Source organism: Theropithecus gelada, chromosome 19 (assembly GCF_003255815.1).
Source record: "Theropithecus gelada isolate Dixy chromosome 19, Tgel_1.0, whole genome shotgun sequence".
In the NCBI taxonomy this organism is placed as follows: Eukaryota; Metazoa; Chordata; class Mammalia; order Primates; family Cercopithecidae; genus Theropithecus; species Theropithecus gelada.
In genome coordinates this window covers 2,138,887-2,160,731 of record NC_037687.1, presented here as the reverse complement: position 1 = coordinate 2,160,731, position 21,845 = coordinate 2,138,887, and the positions used below count along the sequence as shown (strand labels likewise).

At 60.0% G+C, this 21,845-nt stretch overlaps 1 protein-coding gene across 1 annotated transcript in view; it reads right to left on the bottom strand.

Annotated features, from left to right (window-relative positions):
- Positions 1-21,845, bottom strand: part of DOT1L (DOT1 like histone lysine methyltransferase) — a 62,110-nt gene that overhangs the window by 7,079 nt on the left and 33,186 nt on the right. Inside the window, exons 9-26 of the mRNA XM_025367727.1 lie at positions 21,635-21,714; positions 18,118-18,186; positions 17,234-17,340; positions 15,953-15,994; positions 14,441-14,551; positions 14,097-14,331; positions 13,777-13,890; positions 13,162-13,253; positions 11,354-11,455; positions 11,025-11,162; positions 10,417-10,542; positions 8,330-8,814; positions 7,994-8,129; positions 7,165-7,311; positions 5,218-5,332; positions 2,882-3,465; positions 2,277-2,482; positions 22-86 (exon numbers count right to left, since the gene is read on the bottom strand). Of these exons, the coding sequence (XP_025223512.1) occupies positions 22-86; positions 2,277-2,482; positions 2,882-3,465; positions 5,218-5,332; positions 7,165-7,311; positions 7,994-8,129; positions 8,330-8,814; positions 10,417-10,542; positions 11,025-11,162; positions 11,354-11,455; positions 13,162-13,253; positions 13,777-13,890; positions 14,097-14,331; positions 14,441-14,551; positions 15,953-15,994; positions 17,234-17,340; positions 18,118-18,186; positions 21,635-21,714 (2,954 nt within the window). The remainder of the gene's footprint in view (positions 1-21; positions 87-2,276; positions 2,483-2,881; positions 3,466-5,217; positions 5,333-7,164; positions 7,312-7,993; positions 8,130-8,329; positions 8,815-10,416; positions 10,543-11,024; positions 11,163-11,353; positions 11,456-13,161; positions 13,254-13,776; positions 13,891-14,096; positions 14,332-14,440; positions 14,552-15,952; positions 15,995-17,233; positions 17,341-18,117; positions 18,187-21,634; positions 21,715-21,845) is intronic.

Genomic DNA, 21,845 nt, shown 5'->3' with positions numbered 1-21,845 from the left:
CCCAAAACACTTATTACTCACCATTTTCCAAGGTTTTCGGGGGAGATTTGCTTTCTAAGGAGATTGTTGCAATTTTTCTCTCAATTCTGTTAAGAAAAAAAGGTCATTAATGCTTGAAACCCAGTTGTATGCTAAGAACGACACACATACTGAAAGCCAACAGCCCCGGGAGCTTGGGAGGCAGTGAGCAAGAAGCACCGGGCCCAGATGGGATCCGTGCAGCCACCCTGGGCCAGGCCTCGACTGGGCGGCGGGGCCCTGGGATCCACCCCCGTTGCACCACAAAGGCACTGTCCTGGCAGGGGCTCCAGGGCCTCTGCTGGGACAAGGGGCCAAGAGATTAGGTATGGCAGCTGAATGGGAGAAGCCATTTCCCAGCACACAGAAGTGTGAGAATCCCAGACACAGCTCTCTCCCTACCTCCATCTCCCTGCCCCCCTCAGACCTTGGTGCCTCAGGTGGCAAACAATGCCACAGCATTGCAGGTCAGCACATGAAGCCACACCCAACCACACACTGCATGGGGTCACTTTGATCCAGTGTCCCAAGAACACACCAGGAACACACGAATTCCCAAAGATCCTGGAAACCACTAAGCTGAGCAATCCCAATGCAAAACGAGCACCCAAGTGCTAGAATGCTTTTTATGTGACACGTGCACGTACATGTGGGAAAGGGCAAAATGAACTTAGACCACCACCAAAAGCACACTTAGGGCTGCTGTGATGGTGCACGCCTATAATCCCAGCACACTGGGAGGCAGAGGGAGGCGGAATGCTTGAGGCCAGGAGTTTGAGACCAGCCTGGGCAACATGGCAAAACCCTGTCTCTATAAAACAAACAAACGAACTAGGCACGCTGGTAGTGTGTGCCTGTAGCTGCAGCTACTCAGGAGGCTGAGGCAGGAGAATCACTTGAACCCAGAGAGCGGAGGCTGCAGTGAGCCAATATAGCGCCACCGCACTCCAGCCTGGGCAACAGATTAAGACTCCGTGTCTCGCCAGGCGCAGTGGCTCAAGCCTGTAATCCCAGCACTTTGGGAGGCCAAGACGGGCGGATCACGAGGTCAGGAGATCGAGACCATCCAGGCTAACCCGGTGAAACCCCGCCTCTACTAAAAATACAAAAAACTAGCCGGGCGAGGTGGCGGGCACCTGTAGTCCCAGCTACTCGGGAGGCTGAAGCAGGAGAATGGCATGAACCCGGGAGGCGGAGCTTGCAGTGAGCTGAGATCCGGCCACTGTGCTCCAGGCTGGGCGACAGAGCGAGACTCTGTCTTAAAAAAAAAAAAAAAAAAAAAAAAAAGACTCCGTGTCTCAAAAAAAAAAAAAAAAGCAAAAAACCCTACAACGTTGTATCATTTCACAACGACTCGGATGGGTAGGATCAAAACAAGAAATTCAGTGTGGTGACAATGTGGGGACCTCAGACCCTCGTGCACCCGTGGTGGCAGGGTGGAATGGTGCGGCTGCTGGAGAGCACAGGGGGCTGGGCCACCCAGCACCTCTGCCCAGGCACCAGGAAACGGGAAACTCGCTTCCGAACACAAACATGCACGCCCGTGGCCACAGCAGCGCTGCTCACAACCGCCAAGGGTAAGCAAGCCCAGCGCAATGGGCGGATGGATGGCAGAGCACCACCCAGCCACGAAAGGGGCCGAGGATGCACCTTGAGGACGTCATGCTGAGAGAGATGCCAGACACAAAAGGACACATCCTGTGTGACTGCGCTCCTAGGAGGTCCCCAGAGCCCTCAGATTCATGAAGACAGAAAGTAGGGTGGGGGGTGGGGGGTGGCAAGGGCTCTGGGGAGGGGATGGGGAGTGAGTGTTCCAAGGGGATGAGATTTTCTCAGAACATGATGGAAGGTTCTGGATTTAGGCAGTGGTAATGTTGCACACTTTAAATGGAGAATATAATATATGAATTTTATGTAACAAAGCTACTGCAATACACTGGGCGAGACATGTGGATGAGACCCCCACACGCGTCACTGCTGAAACTTCCCTCCTGCTGCACTCAGCTCCTCGTTGGCCTGCCTCTTCTAACCGGTGGCCCTGCTCGTGTCCCCCCCCCGCGAATGGCCCGGGAGGCCAGCCCTGCCCGGAACAGGGCCCAGGACCTGCGGGGAGGCCCCTCACTAAACAGATGCCTCCCTCCCGTCCAGGGCACCCCCTCAGAGCCTGCCAGTCCTCCCCACCCACACATGCACACGGTGAGCAGGCACCTCCTGCCCCTGCTGCCAGGCCCTGCCCCCCTCCAGGCCCCTGGACTCGCCGGGCGCTGCTGGGCTCATCCTCAGAGCCTGGCTCCTCGTCCGAGGTGAGCGGGGAGTAGTGTGCCCCATTGGTCTGGCTCAGAGGCCGCTCCTTCTTGAGCACGGGGGGCTGGTCATGGTCCTGGTAGGGCACAGGGGAGCTCTTCAGGGAGGTCTCAGGGGACGAGATGGCTGTAATCTCCAGGGGCTGGTTGATGTTACTGACCTGAGGGCAGACAGACACAGCGGATGCATACACCACAGACCTGGGACCCCAAGGCAAGAGAGCCCCACGGCCCCAGGAGGCTCCTGTCTGCACCCCAGGGTTTCCTGAGGAAACTGACGCCCTGCCCAGTGGCCAGTGCAGCCCCCATCCTGGTTCCTCCTGGTCCTCACACACGACCCCGCAATCCCAGAGCCCCCCACACCCCCTCCTCATGTGGCCACCCCCACCAAGGCCCCACAGCCAAGGATGAAGAAGCTTGCAGGCAGCTGTCGGCCGCTTCCTCCCAGACTGCCAGGCCGCAGATGGTGGACAACGGCCAGACTCAGTCATAGCCCCCCATTCCCTCTGGTCTTTCTTTCACAGGCCGTGCTCCCAAGCCCCGCCGGTCCCCATCCTTACCATGGAGTTGAGGTTGAGGGGAGACCCCGAAGGTTGTGTGAAAAGGCCAGCGACGGACGGCAGGGCTCGGCGCTTGGGGGACACGCCTGCGCTCAAGCTGGGCGTCCCCGTCGATGCTCGCTTCCGCCGCCCACGCTTGCGGCTGTCCTGCCCGTGGCTCGGCACGCAGTCCCCACGGGCGCTGGCGGTCAGGGGGCTGTGCTTGCTGGAGGGCGACTGTCTGGCACTGCCCGCGCCCGCAGCGATGGTGAACACGATCCTCCTCTTGGCCTCACTCTCAGGATCTGAGAAACCGGAGTCTAAGGGCAAGTCCCCCTTGCTGGCCTCGGGGAGCGGGCCCTGGGCAGCCCCACCAAGCCGGGGGCTGGAGGAGAGCTGGTGGGCGGGAGAGGCCGGGAGTGAGTTCCGGGGCTGTGCCAGCAGCAGGGGGTGCTGTGGTGTGGAGCTGCGGGACCCCACGGTGGCAAAAAGGCTCCCAGAGCTGGAGGACTCATCCAAGGTGGCCGGCTCGGCTCCAGGTGTGAGGGAGGCCGGGCTGCCCGCCAAGGCCCCGCTGATGGCCACCGAGCCAGCATAGGAGAAGCCTGTCAGGAAGGACATGGGGGTGTCAGGGAACACAGGACGGGCTCAGTCCACAGGGGCGGATGCTGGGCCCCACTGCGCCAAAGAAAAAGCCAGGCGGTGGGAGCACCACCCTCCAGGAGCTCTGTGGGCTCCAGGAGAGGTGGGGAAGTGGGCAGCAGGGCTGGAGTCTGAAAACGGCCTCTCTGGGGTGGAACCAGAAGGCTCTGTGGGCAAGCTCAGGGCTCAGGATTGACCCTGTGCCTCATGCCGCCATCTGGGCTGCCTGTGTCCTGCCGGTCCCGGCTGAGATGCTGCCTCCCAAGAAGCCTCCTGGTGCGGGCTCCCCGCTGAGCTGGGCTTCCTCTGAGTGAGCTGCTCTCTCGCCCCGTGATCTCAGAGACACCATGAGGAAAGCCCAAGGCTGAGGGGCCTCCCTCCCACCTGTTCTCAGAGGACAACTCAGCTTGAACGCTCCAAGCTATGGCCGCCCTGGAGGCTGCGGCCGCGCTTCCCAGCCCACGATGAGTGGTGCACTTCCATGACCACCCAAGGACAAAGGGCAGCCTCTCTGCTTCTGCCAACGAGGCCTCAGTGCAGGGGCGCGGTGAGGCGCTTCTGGAGTTGGCTGTTTGCCACCCAGTTGAAAACCTCCCGAAACTGTCACTGCCTCTTGCAAAGCAGACCTCATCCCAAGGGCACAACCCAACCCTGTGAGGGCAGAGCTGTCCAGGCTTCGGCGGCCTCTCCGGGGCCCTCACGTGGCCAACTGTGAAGCCTGCCCAGCCTCCCTAGAGCCTCCTATCTCAATGGCGGCACTTTACTCGTTTTGTTGTTGTTTTGTTTTTGAGATAGAGTTGTACTTTTTGCTCAGGCTGGAGTGCCGTGGCGCGATCTCAGCTCACTGCAACCTCTACCTCCCAGGATCAAGTGATTCTCGTGCCTCAGCCTCCCGAGTGGCTGGGATTACAGAAGCCCGCCACCACACCCGGCTAATTTTTGTACTTTTAGTAGAGACGGGGTTTCACTATGTTGGCCAGGTTGGTCTCGAACTCCTGTCCTCAGGTGATCCTCCCTCCTCAGCCTCCCAGGGTGCTGGGGTTACAGGAGTCAGCCACCGCGCCCGGCCATTTTACTTTTTACTCCTGAAGTAGTAGCGGCCACATCACACCACGTGTCAATACGGGCCAGCAAACCAGCCTGGGGTCTGGCGCCCTGCGCTGTTGTAAGTCGAGTGTTACTGGCACACAGCCATGCTCGCTGACATGCCGTCTCTGCGGCTTCCACAACAGACTGGCCTGCAGTGTCGACAAAAGCCAAAGCAGCGTCCTCTCTGGCTCTTTGCAGAAACTGGGCTAACAGCAGTCTGGTCGGGCTTCTGAAGAAACCAGAAACCACGCCGCTACTAGCATGGAGGCCCACGGTCATGTGCCATTGGGCACTGCTGTGTGTGGAGCTGATCCTGAGTCAGGCTGTGAGTAGAGGAGCCCCGGACAGCGCTGGGGCTGACCTCACGGGCTGAATTAATACACCCAAGCACAAGGTGTCAGTGTTGGGATACGCAGGCACTAGGCCGCGATGGCTGCAGCTGAGCCCGATCCGCAACCCAGCCGGTGGGATGCAGGAAAGGGTGTCAGTAACGAGGCCTGGTGGTTCGGGGCAGCAGCCCCCATGATCACCCCAGGAAGCCGTGTTGCGTTCCCAGCACCCCGGCCCTCCTGCCTGAAGAGCAGCTGCAGGAAAGTCCTGAAGGTAGGGGACAGGAGGGACGTTACCTGCAGGGGCCAGGGCAAGGCTTCTGCTCCCAGCGCTGTGGGCATTAGCACCAATCTGCTTTTCAAGTGTGGACGAGGGGTCGCGGGGCTGCAGCACGGGACTGGGGGTGCTCCTCTGCAGAGAGAAAACCTCGTGTCAGGGGCGAGACCCAGAACCCAATTGGAAACAGTGAGTGTGGAGGGCTGCAGCTGGCTGGGTCACCGTCCAGTCCAGGATGGGAAGAGGGCAGTGGGGGAACTGCAGTGGGGCCCCAGGCAGGTGGCGCAGCGAGGGTGGGCAGTGCGTGTGTGTGAATGAGGCAGCGGGCCTGAGGCAGGGAGGTCAGGAGGCGGGAGTCCTGGGGTCCGGGGGTGGGGAGGGGGTACTGGGCACCACTCAAACCACCCACAGCCCACCCTCAACAGGGAAAGTGGCTGTTCTCTAAGTAGCACGGACAAATGTCAGCAGTCGCGTGGGGGCGCTCACGAGACCACACCCGCCGGCCACCACCCCCACACTTCCCCACACCACACTCCAAGTCCAACAAAGGTCAGTAGTGACCGCAGAACCCAGTAGCTCCACTCCCACACGGGCCAAAGAGCAAACCTACATCCACACGGAAACCTGGACCCAGCGCTCACAGCAGAATGATTCACAATCGCCAAAACGGGGAGTCAAGCCGGGGCCCATCGACTGGGCACGATGAAGACGGCACACTCCGCCCACACAGGGAATGCCCTCACGTGCCAAGAGGAGGGATAGGCCCGGACACGAGTGTGTTCGGGGGCCCGGGGGCTGGGGGACGGCTAGGGAGTGACTGCTGACGGGGGCAACACTTCTGGGGTGAAGAAAATGTCCTGAATTAGACCGAGGTGTATAAAAATACGAAAAAACCGACCGGGCACGGGGACTCATGCCTGGAATCCCAGCACTGTGGGAAGCCGAGCCAGGTGGATCGACTGAGGCCAGGAGTTCCAGACCAGCCTGGCCAACATGGCAAAAGCTCTACCTCTATTAAAAATACAACAATTGGCTGGATGTAGTGGCTCATGCCTGTAATCCCAGCACTTTTGGAGGCCGAGGTGGGCGGATCACCTGAGGTCAGGAGTTCGAGACCAGCCTGGCCAAGACGGTGAAACCCTGTCACTACTAAAAATACAAAACTCAGCTGGGCATAGTGGCGCATGCCTGTAATCCCAGCTATTCAGGAGGCTGAGACAGGAGAACTGCTTGAACCCAGGAGGCGGAGATTGCAGTGAGCTAAGATCGCAAGATCGTGCCACTGCACCCCAGCCTGTGCAAGACTCCGTCTCGGGGGGTTGGGGGCAGATTAACCGGGTGTGGTGGTGGGGCATGCCTGTAATCCCAGCTACTCGGAAGGCTGAGGCAGGAGAACTGCTTGAACCCGGGAGGCGGAGACTGCAGTGAGTCAAGATCACACAACTGCACTCCAGCCTGGGAGACAGAGCGAGCCTCTGTCTCGAAAAAATCAAATAAAAAAGAACAGAAAATGCTAAAAACCGCTGAAGCGTATGCTTGTAAAAAAATAGTTCAATGCCCAGAAAATCCCACCCATGCTACACAAAATGAGATTCTCTGCATGCACAGCACTGGGTAGGAGAACCCAGAGGCGGCTGCGAGGACAGGGGCCACAGCAGCCAATGGGGCCTCGTGAGGAGTGAGGCTGGGAGCCAGGGTGCGCCTCTGAGCTCCTCCTCAACCCAGAAGGTGTGAGGCCCTCTCCACTTGCACACCCACCTTTTACCCAAAAGAAAAAGACTGGCGATAACAACGGCCCAGGTCACCAGACACACCTCGGCTTCGGATGGTCCACCTTCACTGCACTGCCTCAGGCTCGACATCATTTAACAGCCTGTGACTTCACAAAGCGAGCCAGGTCTCGAGAACCCCAAACTCTGTTTTGCCTCAACATGACCCTTGGGGATGCCATCCTGGGAGCCACTCACCGCCCTCTCAGCGCGGCTGGGCAGCACCACGCTGGCCAGGGGGATGCTGACCGGGAGCTTGTTGGGCTGCACGGTGCTGAGCGGGATGCTGATGGGCAGGCTGGTGATGAGCTCCCCGCTGCTGCCGTAGGCGCGCTCTCTCAGGCCCTGCGGACGAAGGCCCGCCCCCAGGCGCGGGTCAACAAACCCCTCCAGGACAAAGGAACCACAGCCACAGGACGGGGGCTGCTGCAGCTCTCTCAAGGCGGTCCCCACGCTGCCAAGGCCCTGCAACCTTCCCCACACAGTCAGGCCCTCCTGGACACCAGCTTTGGGACACTCCAGAGGCACAGCACGCTCTTGCCGTCTGAAAGTAATGCCCATCTGTCCCCTCCAGCCTGCCCGCCCAGCTCGGTGGGCAGTGACCCGTGGGGCCACCAAGCCTCCCAGGGCCCACATCCATAGCACTGCCAAGTCCATGCAACGTCGCCGTCCATCCCTCTCCATCCCTGCGCACACAGGCCAGTGGCCCCTGGGCAGTCCTCGAGGGCAGCAGCCTCCCAAACAGGGCTCTGTGTCTCCACCAGCACTTGCCGTCTGTCACTGAGAACTGAGAGGCGCCAGGGACACCCTGACAAAGCCCACACCCTCCATGGCACCTGCCCACCGTCTCCTGTGACCAGTCCTTACCGGCTGCCCCCCAACTCAGCCACAGTGTCCTCCTCCAGGTCAACCCCAGTCCCTCGCTGTGCCCCAAGGTCAACTAGGACAACCCCTCCTGCTAGCAACTCGCTCAGGCCGCCTCTGCTGAGCGCCTCCCTGAGCCCTGGGCGGGGGTTGTGGCCCGCACCTTCTCACTGCTCTTCTCTCCAGCAAGCTGCAAGGCCCCAGGTGACAGGGGCCGCGGGTCCTGGGGACTCAGCTTCATGCTGCCAGGCACGCTGGGGCTCTGGTAGGGAAGGCCGTTCTCCTTGGTGTGCTCAGCTCTGGAATGAGAAGTTACAGTCACTCTCGAGGGCCACGCAGGGCCGCAGGCTGGCGCTCAGAGGCAGGGGCCCGGCCCAGCACCTCCCCACCTCAGTCTCCTCAACAGACGCACTCCTGCTGAGAACCCCTGACATCCTGAGCACAGCAGGCAGAGTCGGCAGGCGCCAGGTGCAGACCCCCACCCCGCCAGGGCACTCACCTCGGGTGCAGCTCACTGGCAGCCGGCCTGCCGGGCACCGTGTGGTCCTGGCTCAGGTGCCGCCTCAGCACAATCTTGGCCGGGGACAGCCTGGTGTAGTCGGGTGCAGCCAGGCCAGACAGCTTCTCCAGGCGCGGCCGGCCGCCATGGCTGGGGGTGCAGGGCACCACCTCCTGGTCGAGGGGTGAGGCCAGGTACTGGGGCGTGTTCTGCTTGGACGAGGGCCGGCTCAGCGCGCTGCAGAGCTCATAGCCGGCAGCCTGGCCGTTCATGGAGAGCTCCGGGCTCATGCTGCTCAAGTGAGGCAGCGAGAACTTGGCGCAGTCCAGCTCCAGGTGCAGCCGGCTGGCGTCAGGCTCCAGCTCGCGGCCCAGGGCACCCTTCCCGCGCAGGTGCAGAGACAGGGCGTCATCAGGCGGCACACAGGACTTGAGCTGCAGGAGCTCCTGCTGCCGCTGGCTCTTCTCCAGCTCCACGATGCTGATCTGCAGGAGAGAGGGCGTCAGGCCCGCCCCACCTGGGGCCACACCGGGGACCCAAGACTGCAGCACAGATGCACACCCGAGGGGCGGCCGGACCCCGCTGCCTGCATGGGATGGAAAAACCAAAGCCACGGACCACCTAGAGGCAGGGTCGGGAAGCTGGGGCGCCAAATAAAGCACCGTGGAGGGCCGAGGATGGTTTTTGCTGACATGAAAGCACCTTCTCCAAAAAGAGCAACAGGAGGATACAGAGCGCTCTTGTCTCTCAAAATAGCCTCTGAGTGTAAAACACCCTCCTGTGGAGGGACACGCCAGTCAGAGGTGGAGCTTCCCTGGCGCCGCGTCTCCAAGGGGCCTTTTCCTTTTGGCTTATCTGTTCTAGTTACGTGCTTTCCTTTCTGTTAACAAACATTTTGTTTCTTTATTACAGAAGAAAGATTATGACAAAAATGGTCAGAACCCAAATACGCTCTTCCCGAGGCCTCTACTCCAGGCAGACCCTGGGGCCCGGCTGTGGTAACGAGGTCAGCGACTTCCGTTTCTCTAACATATGCTAGTGAGACTCGCCCGGGCCACGTGAGGAAGCGGCTTGGCAGCACGTGGGTGGCGCTTCCCGACGTCCGTCAGCCGCCCATGGGAGCCTGCCTCCGGGGACAGCCTTGCAGCAAGTTTGGTGCGGTAATTTGAAAGGGCAACGGAGGTCCGGTGACAGGGCACTAGGTCCACCAACAGTGAAACAACACTGGGGACACGTAAGGTCAGCAGGCGGGCACAGCCTCGACGGGACAGGGTTCTGGGAACAAAGCCCATGACCTGCTGCTTTCTAGGCTGCACGGCAGCTGTGGGCACCACCCACCAGCACCTGCCCCTGCCCGGGAGGAGGGAGGAGAGCACCTTCCCACCGCATACCCTGCTCCACACTTCCTTTACTTGGCCTCCACAAATGCGTTTCTCGGTGTCAGAAAGTACGAGCTATTTTATCTTTCAGACGGGCCTGGTTCTGTCGCCCAGGCTGGAGTGCAGTGGTGCAATCTTGGCTTGCTGCAGCCTCCACCTCCAGGGCTCAAATAATCCTCCTGCCTCAGCCTCCCTGGGAGCTGGGACTACAGGCATGCACCACCACACCCAGCTAATTTTTGTATTTTTGGTAGAGATAGGGTCCCACTGTGTTGGCCAGGCTGGTCTCCAACTCCTAGCCTCAGGTGATCTGCCCGCCTCAGCCTCCCAAGGTGCTGGGATTATAGGCGTTCGTGAACCCCTGCACCAATCCAGCTATTTTTCTAATGAGCAAATTCTCCCCTAGAAGTGTTACAGAAGCGATTTGCAAGAAGGCAGCCAGGAAATCAGGAAATCCTGGGTTAGCGCTGCGAATTCAGCCTAGCAAGCCTGAGATGCCCCCGAGAGCTGAGGGCCAGAGTGAGGCGGAGCCATCCACACAGCCAGCCTGCGGCCCAAGACAGGTTCCACAAGCCTCCGCCCAACTGTCCTCCTCCACCTTCTTCCTAGGCTGCTGCAACTGCAACCACCCCAGGCCTCAACGCTGTCACAGGGAGGCCGAAGGGAGAGGCTTGGACACCATGGAGCGCAGCCTCGCGCGCAGCCCACCTGCAGCTCCAGGCAGTGCCTCTGCTTCTCTGAGATCTGGCTCTTCAGGGCCTGCTTCTCCTTCAGCAGCTTCTCCAGGGACAGCGTGGCCCAGTCCAGCTGCAGCTCCTCGCAGCGAGCCTTGAGCTGAGGGGACAGGGATGCGGCAGTTGTGACTGACTGGCTGCCTGCCTGGCACACTCCACACCCTCAGGGCAGAGTTCCCTGGACCCGCCTCAGCCAACAGCCTGTGTGTTTAGGGCACAGACCCCGTTTCTGGAACAGCAGGCTGAGGATGCAGAACAAGCGGAGACTAGGGCCCGCCACGGACAGATAAGGCAGCTCCAGCACCCACACGACGACAGGGGGGTGCTCCCATGACCCCACACCTTCAGCCTGACACAGTGTGGCTCCCTGACACCCAGGGCCGCTGAGAAACCATCCAACCGAGGGCTGGGGTCTGCCTGATGGGACGTGCTCGACAAGCTTTCACAGGTGGCGCGATTCGTCTTAAACCCCGCGAGAGAGGCGAGCCTTCCAGAGCCTCCCGTCTGCAGAGAGGACACACCCACCCAGGCAGGGCCCCTCTGGTTCCCTCTATGTCCCTGTCCCTGCGCTGCGGCACCCACCAGCTGCAAGCTCTGGCTGCGCAGCGCACGGTTGTCCTGCTCCAGCTGCTCTGACTGCTCCCGCAGCTGCTGGTTGTGGGCGGAGATCTCCTTCTGCGCCTGAATCAGGTCGTTGTAGGTCAGCGCCTTCACGCCCAGCTGGGGACATGGGGTGGGGCAGAGGTCATGTTGGTGGCCTCCAAGGTGAAGTAAGCCCCCAGGCATGACCAACCCTGCAGCCCAGCCCCTGGGACACAGCCCGACAGAGGCCCAAATAGGAAGCCATACCGACGGACGTGGGCCACCCCAGGCTGCGCCCCAGCTGCCACCTGCCCTCTGGGGTCCGCTACCTCATCCAATTTTTGCTGGAACAGCCTCCTGATCTCCTCCTTCTGGGCCTGGCAGTGGCTGAGGAGCTGCTGAGCCGCGCCCAGGAGCTGGGTGTTCTTCTCCTGCAGGACAGACAGGGCAGGTGACTGAGGGCCCACAGGGAGGGCCCACGCCCTGCCCCTCACACTTCCCGCCGACGCGCTCAAGGACAGACACGTGTGAGAGGACCCACACTGGGCTGAGATGCCGAGAAACACTCAGGCCACAGCGGGAGGGGACCAGCTCTGCGACAGGTTCACTGCAAAGAACTCTCTGCAGCCGGAGGGATGGCGCCTGCCACCCAACCCGGGCCCAGCCAGGGCAGCGCCCCCAGCCACGCAGAGGCCGGCTGACGCTGAGGAGTTTATCCCAAGGCAATACCAGGGAACGGACTTTTCACATGGATCTGCAAGGAAGCCTTCTGCAGCGTAACAGCAAAAACTCAGCGTCCGGAGGCCCACCTCCAAGGGAAGAGCCCAGGAGCCATCGACACAGAACAACCCCCAGACACTAGCAGAGAACAGGGCCCCGGCCCAGGCGTGCTGTCAGCTACACAGGGAGCAATGTATGTGCGTATGCTCAAAGCACGCTATAAGCATTTTTTTTTTTTCCTAAAGCAAAACCAAAGTCCAAAAATGCAAACCAGGGCTCAGGGACCGCCGACCTTGTGGCTCCAGTGGCTTCTGGAGTTATCTCTGGGCCACCAGAACTTCCACCCCATAGCCCAGGCCTAACTCCCCAGAGGCAGGTCCTCTGAGGCTCCCAGAGTGGGATGGGCGGGGCCCCACAGCCGGGACCTCAGATGAAAGAAATCATGTATACAGTGGTCCATTTTCAGGACAAAGTGCTTTGAATCAGCTTAGGTCAGCAAACTACAGAAGAGACAGCAGGTACTAGGCCCCTGTTTGGATCGCTGATGCCTCTTGTCAGCCTCCCCACCTCCCCTTCCCCCCGCTTAGTTGCCCTCACCCGAATCAAAGAAGTTTAGTCTAAGATGAAGGTTCACTAGTCTGCAAAATAGCTCGCTTTGTCTGTTCTTATCAGCCTGCCCAGCTACTTAGGTCATAAGTCAAATACTTGAAAAGCCCCTGAGCTGACTGGGATTGCGATGCACAAAATGCAGCAGGACAACCCTAAAGAAAACACCTACGGCCGCGCGCGGCAGATCACGAGGTCAGGAGATCGAGACCATCCTGGCTAACACGGTGAAACCCCATCTCTACTAAAAATACAAAAAATTAGCCGGGCGTGGTGGCGGGGGCCTGTAGTCCCGGCTATTGGGGAGGCTGAGGCAGGAGAATGGCGTGAACCCGGGAGGCAGAGCTTGCAATGAGCTGAGATCATGCCACTGCACTCCAGCCTGGGCGACAGAGCGAGACTCCGCCTCAGAAAAAAAAAAAAGAAAAGAAAAAGAAAAAGAAAACACCTACAGCCCCTGCCGAGCAACCAACAGGCAATGTCTGGGCACAGTACTCAGCCTTTGAGGAACCGGGGGAGGGACCTGTGCACTACGGCGTAAGTTGCTTGTTAAAATTGAGCAGGGTGTGCCTATCAGACACCAGGTCTTGCAAAACCATGATTAAAAGTCCCATTTTTGCTGTTCTCCGGGTCTCTCAGTCCATTCTTTGGGTTTAAACAGGTAGGTTTGTTTCTCGCAGCGGGTGAGAGGAGGAGGGAGCTCACTCAGGCCTGCGCTCCAGGGCCTCTGCCACAGCGGACAGATGCCCAGGAACGGGAACCGACCTGCCTCTGTGCAGGAAGGGGGAACGACAAGGGGGCCAGAACCCACCTTCTCCTGGCCCAGCAGCTCCTGTAGGCTGGCCTTGTACTGGGGGGTCTTTGTGTATGCCAGGAACTGCAGGTACTGGATCTTGAAAGACTCTGGGAAGAGAGGCGGAATACCAGTGAGGAGAGAACAGCTGAGGCTGAGAGAAACGAGGAGGCAGCGGCCCCGGAGAACGAGCCCCAGGCCTCGGCAGGTGTCAGGTGCTCATGAGGCAGGAGCTCAGCAGAGCCCGGCGGGGCCCACGCCACACGCTCCAGGCTCTCAGAGCACTCAGGCCCTCTGACCCCTGCACAGCCGAGTGTTCGCTGCGTGGGGACATCGTGGGCACTGCAGGGCCCTGAGCAGCATCCCACCCCGTACCAGCAGCACCCCTAAGTTATGACAGCCGCAGATGTCCCAAGTGTCACCTAGCATCTCCTGGGTAAGACCTCGGACAACCCACGGGCTGCATCTAAGCCTCTACTGACCCTGGCAGCAGGCAGACCTGGACCCTGGGTGACTTCAGTGGGGTCCAGCATGGGGGGTCACGGGGGCTGCTGCGAGGTCAGACTCACAACCTACGGTCCTCCCGGGACCCCAAGCCCAGCACCCTCCGCCAGACCCCTCGCGTGAGCTCACCTAGCAGCTTCTGCAACGCGGGCGGGGTGGGCGCCACCAGCAGCGGGTTGGGGGAGTGACGCTGCACACTCGGAGGTAGCTGGTAGAACGGGCTGTGAGGGGACCTGTAGGCATCTGGGTGAGAGCGGTGGGCAGGGCATCAGCATGGGGCAGGTGCCCAGCAACCCCTTAGGACGGGGCCACCCTGAAGGCACAGCCCCACCAGGGAGGCTCCTGGGACACCCTGAACACCTGGGGCTCAGGAGGGTGGCGTCCCAGCAGACGGCCCCCCAGGCATCTGCACTCAGGGAGAACGGGGCCATGGCGCAGGGGTAACTCACCCTGGGGCGAGGAGGCTGCCGTCTGAGACACGGTCTGAGCGTGCAGGACATCCAGTGCAGTTTGGTTCTTCTTGGGCTTCCGCTCGGGGTTCGCAGTGCTCATCTTCTTGGGGCGCCCGCGCTTGCGGCCAGCCATCTTCCTCCCCTTCTTGTTGAGCTTCTTCTTGCGGGCTTTGGAGGGAGATGGCTTCTTCACGGTGGCTGCTCCCGCCTTCTCTTCCTCAGCACCAGAGTCCTGGAGGACACAAAGGAAGAACAGAGATGGGCGCCGAGCCTCCCGCCCATGGGGTCTCCCGGGCAGCGGGCGGGTGCCCTCCAGCACCAGGAGCCAGGCGGGGCCTTACCATGGGGGCGTCGGTGGGGCCAGCCAGCTTGCCCTCGGGGCCCTTGGTGGGCGTGGCCGCGTTGCTCTTGCTCTCGCGCTGCTGGCGGCGCCGGGCTGCCTCCTGTTCCTCCTGGAAGGAGAGCGGGTTGAGCCACGGGGAGCCCCAGCGCTGCCCACAGCCCTCCTACAACGAGAGGCACGCGGAGCTCAGACTTGAGGGGGCCACAGGCCCAACTCTGTCCACTGCAAGTCCTTTGTGGCACCAATCAGGAAACTGAGGCCCAGAGACAGCAGTGGGCTGCTTGGGGTCCCACAGGCCAGGACGTGACCCGTGGGCACGGATGACGGCATTCACAGCCACTCCCACGATCACAGCCGCCCATCAGTAAGAAGCCAGACTGTGACCCACGGAGAGAAGAACCACATCTAAGAAAGGAGACGAGAAGCCCCTCGGGCAGCAGGACCTAGACACCACAGCCCACAGCCTCCCCTACCCTCTCTCCTCTCTTCAAAAGGCACCGAGGCCCACACGCGGGACACCGTGCACAAGTTCTCTGATATGAGAGTTGGCGGAGGGCGCGACCCACGGGAAGAACACAGGGGGCACCAGCCACCTCGGGCTGTTCCCTGCTCTCCAGGGAAGACCTGCATCCCCCTAAGCATGGTGGGAAGGACAGAGGGCCCCCGAGGGTTACCATACTCTGAGGCCAGGTTGGAGCCCAGCCCCGGCTACAAATCCAGGCAGTAACAGAGCCCTTCCTGAATGGGGCTCTCTACACACTGGTCCCGTCTGACCCTCCAAAAGGAAAGGACGCCTGGACAAACGTCTTCTCAGCTTTGGTGGCAAATAAGCAGGCAGGTCTGAGACTGCAGAAGCACCAGGGAGCAGGGCAGCCACTGCGGCTCCCGAGCCAGGCTTTCCTACCGCGGCTTTAAGGTGGGAGTGGAGGGGACAGCCCTGCCTGCGACAGTGCAAAGCGTGCACGGCGGTGGGGGCCCAGGAGCTGCACTCTGCATTGAGGGTGGGACAAGCGCAGGTGTGGCCACTCAGACCTCAAGAGGGGGCAGCTGGCAGTGATGCACAAGCTGTTCACCCACCCAGCCCTTCAGTGCAACTTACCCCATCACCAAAACTAACCCAAGCCACCTCCCCAGAAATGGGTATTAACAAGGATGGCCCAGGCCAAACCATCGAAGACAAGGCAAAGTATGGAGAGAGAAAGAGACAAGAGAGTGGGTGGGAGAGAGAGAGAAAGGGAGAGGCAGGGTGGGAGAGAGAGACTGAATGGTGAGAGAGAAGGGCTGGGAGAGGAGAGGAGGAGCAGGAGGACAGGGAGGAAAGGGTAGGGAGGGGACCAGGAATGACAGGGAGGAGCAGGAAGGAGGCGGGAAAGGCCACTGGGCAGGGCCCTGAAGGGCAGCAGGGCTATGCTCCAGTCATGGCTCCTGAACCCGGCTGCACACGGCTCTGCGTCTCCCCACATCAGTGCATGCATGTTATTAACCCAGGAGAAAAAACACACAAACTTACCCTGAGTTTTGGGTTTTTCAGACTAGAAAAATAGTTTTCAAGCTAAAATGAAGAAAGAGAACCCTTATTAGAAGGGAGTCCCAATCTCTGTTCTGATTTGCCTGGACACCCAGATAACATCAGCTCCCTGGAGAGTGGCGGGGGAGGCCGTTCTGGTATCTGGGGACACCAGGCATGCAGCTGGAGCCACCCAGCAGCAAACACAGATGTGACTAACCCAGCTGTGGCCAGACATCACCCTCAATTCACCAGCACGCGACGGGTGGGCAGAGCTGGTTTGAGCCTTCAGAATAGACACGGGGCCCCGGGATGTGTCTCTGTTTGTGGAAGAGGAAGGGCTTTCTGCACAGAAGCACCGCGCCGGCCTCAGAGGAGGAGGGGAGGGGCTGCGCCGAGGGCAGCAGTGCCAGGGCGGCTGAAGCAGCAGCACTGTGTGGGGGTGGGGGCCACACGGTAGGCCAAGACCCCAGAGCCTCAGCTTCAGCTCCCCATGCCTCTCGTCCCAGGGCCCTCGGGGGAGCAGTGGGAGGGGCGGGGTGAGTCTGACTAGGGCTGTCGGCCCCTAGTCCGCACCAGCGCTCCCCAGGAAGGCTCCAGTGGAGGCTCCGAGCGCCGGACAGTGAGGGTCTGGACACACCAGCACCACCGTGAGGAAAACCACCGCTACCCCAATAACAAGAACAGATTGCCCAACCAAAGGACAAGAAAGAGACCAGGGGAAGCCTCCCAGCCCTGGAGGGCCAGCGCTGCCCACACGCCAGGTGGCTCGGGATACCCGTGCGAAGGGGCTGTGGGGGAAGCACCCTGGGAAGCAGGCAGGCCGCACACTGGCCCAGGGCAGTGTCAGAGGACCCTGGGGAACACAGGGAGGGAAGAAGCATCCCAGACCCCACCCATGGACCCTGGCGCCTCCCTGCTCAGGACCCTCTCACATGGAGGGAGCTGGGAACAGGGACGTGAGACTCCTGTTCACAGGGGCCTCTGGATATGGCGGCCAGGACCCTTACGGTCACGCATCACGATGAGGGCCCCCCCTCACCCCAGGGCTGAGTGCAGAGAAGGGGAGACAGTGCTCGGCCCTCACCCAGGACACGCCCAGCGCCTGGGAGGACCCTGGTGGGTCCCGCGGAGCAAGCAGTGCTGAGGGGTCCTTGAGGAGTTGGGCCTGAGCCGTGGAGGGGGCGGGGGGGCGCGTTCAGGGCTCTGGGGGAGGGTCTCAGAGGCCACGTGAGAAAGGCAGGAGGTGTGACGTGGGCGGGGTGAAAGGCACAAGATACTCACTATGGTGCGGTCGATAGTGTGCAGGTAGTAGGAGACTGGCTTCCCCGTCCATGACACTGAGCCCTTCAGAGGCGACAGCTCCACCACGCGCATGATGGTGCCGATGTCTGTGGGAGCCACAGGTGAGGCCCGGGCCCACGTCTACCCGCAGCCCCTCCATGCCGACCTCACCCACCCAAGGGCAGGTGTGGGGACAGAAGCCTGAGCTGCACGTCTTCCCTCTTCTCCCACACTGAGTCAGGCCACAGCGGCCCACAGAGGCCGTCCCAGGGAGATGAACTATTCAACAGCACCTGGTCTGGGGCCCTCCAACCTCAGAAAAACAGCCACAAACCCAGCTGAGTGGAATGGAAAAGGAGGGGGAGAAGATCTGGAAGCAACTTAGATCGTGGCTGCAAGAACAGCCAGCACCCAGCAACACAGGCACCTCCCAGGTGGCGCTCCTCAGGGAAGCCCCTCAGGAAGAGGCTGTGCTGCCCAGCATGGCCGGGAGCCGACAGAGCACACAGCACAGCGAGGCAGGCAGGGGGCACAGGAGGGGCCAGCTCCTTCCCATCGTGGGCCTGTCCCTGTCCACAAGAGTCCCGTAAATCCTTCATGTCTCCCCTCAAAGCCAGGGTCTCCCCTAGGAGTGATGCTGCCCCCAGGGCACACAGTGCTCTCTAGGGACGTGTGTGGTTGTCATGACCAGGGGTGCTCCTGGCAGGGAGTGGGTGGACGCCAGGGACACGGCTCAGCACCCTGCAGTGCCCAGGACAGCCCCACCCCAGAGAAGGATCCAGCCCCAATTTCCACAGGGCCAAGGGGGAGGAACTTAGGAATAGCGCATGTCAGATGGTTAAAATTACCCGTGTGAATCATTAACAATGCTGAGAGTTTCTTACCACTCAAGTTTCTACTGTTTATTCTGAAGTTCAGAGGTGCAAAGGGTTTCGAGGACACGATTCTGCCACCTGAAACACAGACACTGCTTACTGCCACACAGGGGAGAGGAAACAGAAGCGCAGACACCACTCAAGGTGACAGAGAAAGAGCGACGACACGGAACACACACACACTGGGCTCCGGGTCCTGTCCACCTGCCTACACCTTCCAAGGGTAAGCCTATCCTACAAGTAACTTTTTTTTTTTTTTTGCGACAGAGCCTCTCGGCTCGCTGCAGCCTTCCGGCTCGCTGCAGCCTCCGTTTCCCTGGTTCAAGCAATTCTCCTGCCTCAGACTCCTGAGTAGCTGGGATTACAGGTATGCACCACCATACCTGGCTAATTTATGCATTGTTAGTAGAGAATAGGCTTCACCCTGCTGGCCAGGCTGGTCTGGAGCTCCTGGCCTCAGGTGATCCGCCTGCCTCGGCCTCCCAAAGTGCTGGGATTACAGGCGTGACCCACCGTGCCCAACCTCCTACAAATAACGTTTCTTAAAAAACGTTGTTGGCGTGGTGTGGTGGCTCACCTGAGGCCAGGAGCTCCAGACCAGCCTGGCCAAAAGGGTAAAACCCTGTCTCTACTAAAAAAATACAAAAATTAGCCAGGTGTGGTAGTGCATACCCGTAATCCCAGCTAATCGGGAGGCTGAGCCAGAAGAATTGCTTGAACTTGGGAGGCGGAGGTTGCAGTGAGCCAAGATACAGCTACTATACTCCTTGCCTGAATGATACAGCGAGACTCAACCCCCCTACCAGCCCCAAAAAAAGAAAAAAAGTTCTCAAGTCCTCACAGACCCTGAGCCAGGGCTTCCCTGTGTGAAATGGGCTCTGCACAGGAACCTCCCAAAAGAGGAGCAACTCAGCCCAGCGGGGGACGCGGCTGCGGAAGAGCCTGGGCAGCCACTGCTGCAAGATGCGCCAGGAAAGGAGCTTGCGCTGTCCAGTCTGATTCCCGGGATTTCCTGTTAAATGCGGAAGGCAAAGCCAGCCAACGTGTGTAAGGCAGTTTCTTCAAAACCCACTACGCTGGCCAGGTGCGGTGGCTCACGCCTGTAATCCCAGCACTTTGGGAGGCCGAGGTGGGCAGACCATGAGGTCAGGAGATCAAGACCATCCTGGCTAACACGGTGAAACCCCGTCTCTACTAAAAATAAAAAAAAATAAGCCAGGCGAGGTGGCGGGCGCCTGTAGTCCCAGCTACTTGGGAGGCTGAGGCAGGAGAATGGCGTCAACCCGGAAGGCGGAGCTTGCAATGAGCCGAGATCATGCCACTGCACTCCAGCCTGGGCGACAGAGCGAGACTCCGTCTCATAAAACAAAAAAAAGTAAAAGTCAAAATGGATCCATTTAAACACACGCACACCCCGCCATCCCAGCTCTCCTGCCGGATGCCGCGCCAGCCCAGGCCTGGCATTCTGCACGCCACTCCCCTCAGGAGGGGCAGGAAGGGCAGTTCCGGGGCAGGCTGGGCACACGGGTTAGGCCAGTATCCCTACGAGAGGACCTCAAACATGAGCAGGGCCAAGTCAAATGGCTGCAGAGCCAGGTTAACAGATGCTCACGGGCACGTCTGGGACCATCAGGGTCCCTAGAATCAGTGCTGCTGGCCACTCCCTTCAAAACAGGGAGGGGCTGGACAGGAGACGCCACTGCAGTACCCTGACCCAGCCACCACGTCTGAGGGTGCAGAGAAAGCTAGCAAGAAACAGCCAGAAGAGGCGTTCTAGCAGGTACGGGGACCACGGAGGGGGTGACAGGAGTTGCCTGCAGCCACTGCTGCCTTCCTGCGTGCAGTCGCAGAGTGCAGGGAGGCCCGGAGTGCTGCTGAGGTGTGGGGGCGACTGGGCGGGGAAGCATGGTGTCCCCATGTGGTTCTAAGATAATTCAGAAACACCATTGCCACACGCGCACACACACACACAGATATCAAATAAACTCGCAAGGCACACAGATGCACAGAGACACGCAGGCCTACATGCACACACAGAAACAAACAAGCAAACACATACATAGACAGGGAGGCACACGGGCACGCACACACAGGCATGCACACAGGCACAGACATGCAGACACAGACACACACAGAGACACGCAAGCAGACACGCAGGCACACGGGCACACACACACGAGACACAGGCGTGCAGAGACACAGACACACTCACAGACACATGCACACAAGCACCCTCCAAACCCCCATGGCTGTGGGGCGTTGGTGCTGAAGGCAGCTGCAGACCCTCTGGGTTTCGTGTGAGAGGCCTGAAGAGCCCACCACGGTTCTCCCCTGGCCTCTGGAGGCCTCCCTAGAGAGGACAGGTGGGAAGCAGTTGGGAGGGAGAGGGGTACCTCCAGAGCACCTGTCTCCGAGTCTAGCAGTGGCTTTGGAAGCCACGTCCGCCAGTACACAGAGCTGGTGCTCGCTGCAAGGCTTGGTGGAGAGCCTCGGAAGGCAGGCAGCACAATCCCCCCAAGGAAGACCCCAAACCTGCCCTGCGTCCTGCTGGGGGGCTGGCGGGGGTCGGGGGACAATGGCACGCTCAGTCTCCATGTTTAGGGGAAGGGGCACTCCACTGGCTGTGATCTGGGTCCCACCCTCAACTGCAGGACTGGAATTGATGTGATGGGTTGAGTTAACCGCTCCTGAGACTACGCCAGGGCTTGGGGTTCAGAAAACAGCATGAAGGGCCCTGCATGGGCCTGGTGACCTTTCTCCGGAGGGAGAAAACAAAACAGCTGAGAGCCCCGCTCCTGCTCATTCTGGACACCGCGTTCCATGTGCTCAGGTCAAGAACAAAGGGGACTCTCGCTCTCGCCCCGGGTGATCAGCTACAGGCTCAACCCAAGAAGGTTCCACGGCCGGGCGTGGCGGTCACGCCTGTAATCCTAAAATGTTGGGAGGCCGAGGCAGACAGATCACCAGAGGTCTGGAGTTCGAGGTCAGCCTGGCCAACATGGTGAAAACCCGTCTCTACTAAGAGTACAAAAATTAGCCGGACATGGTGGCGTGTGCCTGTAATCCCAGCTACTTGGGAGGCTGAGGCAGGAGAATGGCTTGAACCTAGAAGGCAGAGGTTGCGGTGAGCTGAGATCACACCACTGCACTCTAGCCTGGGGGACAGAACAAGACTCTATCTCAAAAAATAAATAAAATAAAATAAAAACAAAAATTAGCTGGGCATGGTGGCACGGACCTGTAGTCCCAGCTACTCGGGAGACTGAGGCAGAAGAATCGCTTGAACCTGGAAACCGGAGGTTGCAGTGAGCAGAGATTGTGCCACCGCACTCCAGCCTGGGAGACAGAGCAAAACTGTCTCAATAAAAAAAGAAAAAAAAGCACGAAGGAAGACTGCCTGGCTCCCAGGGGACTAAGGACCCCAAGTCTGAGCTGCCTTCTGCAGGACAACTTGCGGGGACCTCCTGGCCGCTGCCCTTCCTCAATCACGTCACACCAGCACAGACCGGTGAGGAGGGCGCCTTACCTTCCTTCATGTTTGCAAACCGCTCCTTCAGCTGGTGATCCACCTCAGGACCAAAGGCAAAATTATTCACAAATATAACACTGCAAAACAATACTCCAGTTCAGTGCCATGAAGGCTCGTCTCACGGGCACAGCCACCCGGCAGAGCCAACAACCGCTGCTGTCGGTGCCAGGCCCTGCCCACACCCACCCGCCACCTCCAGGGCCAAGCC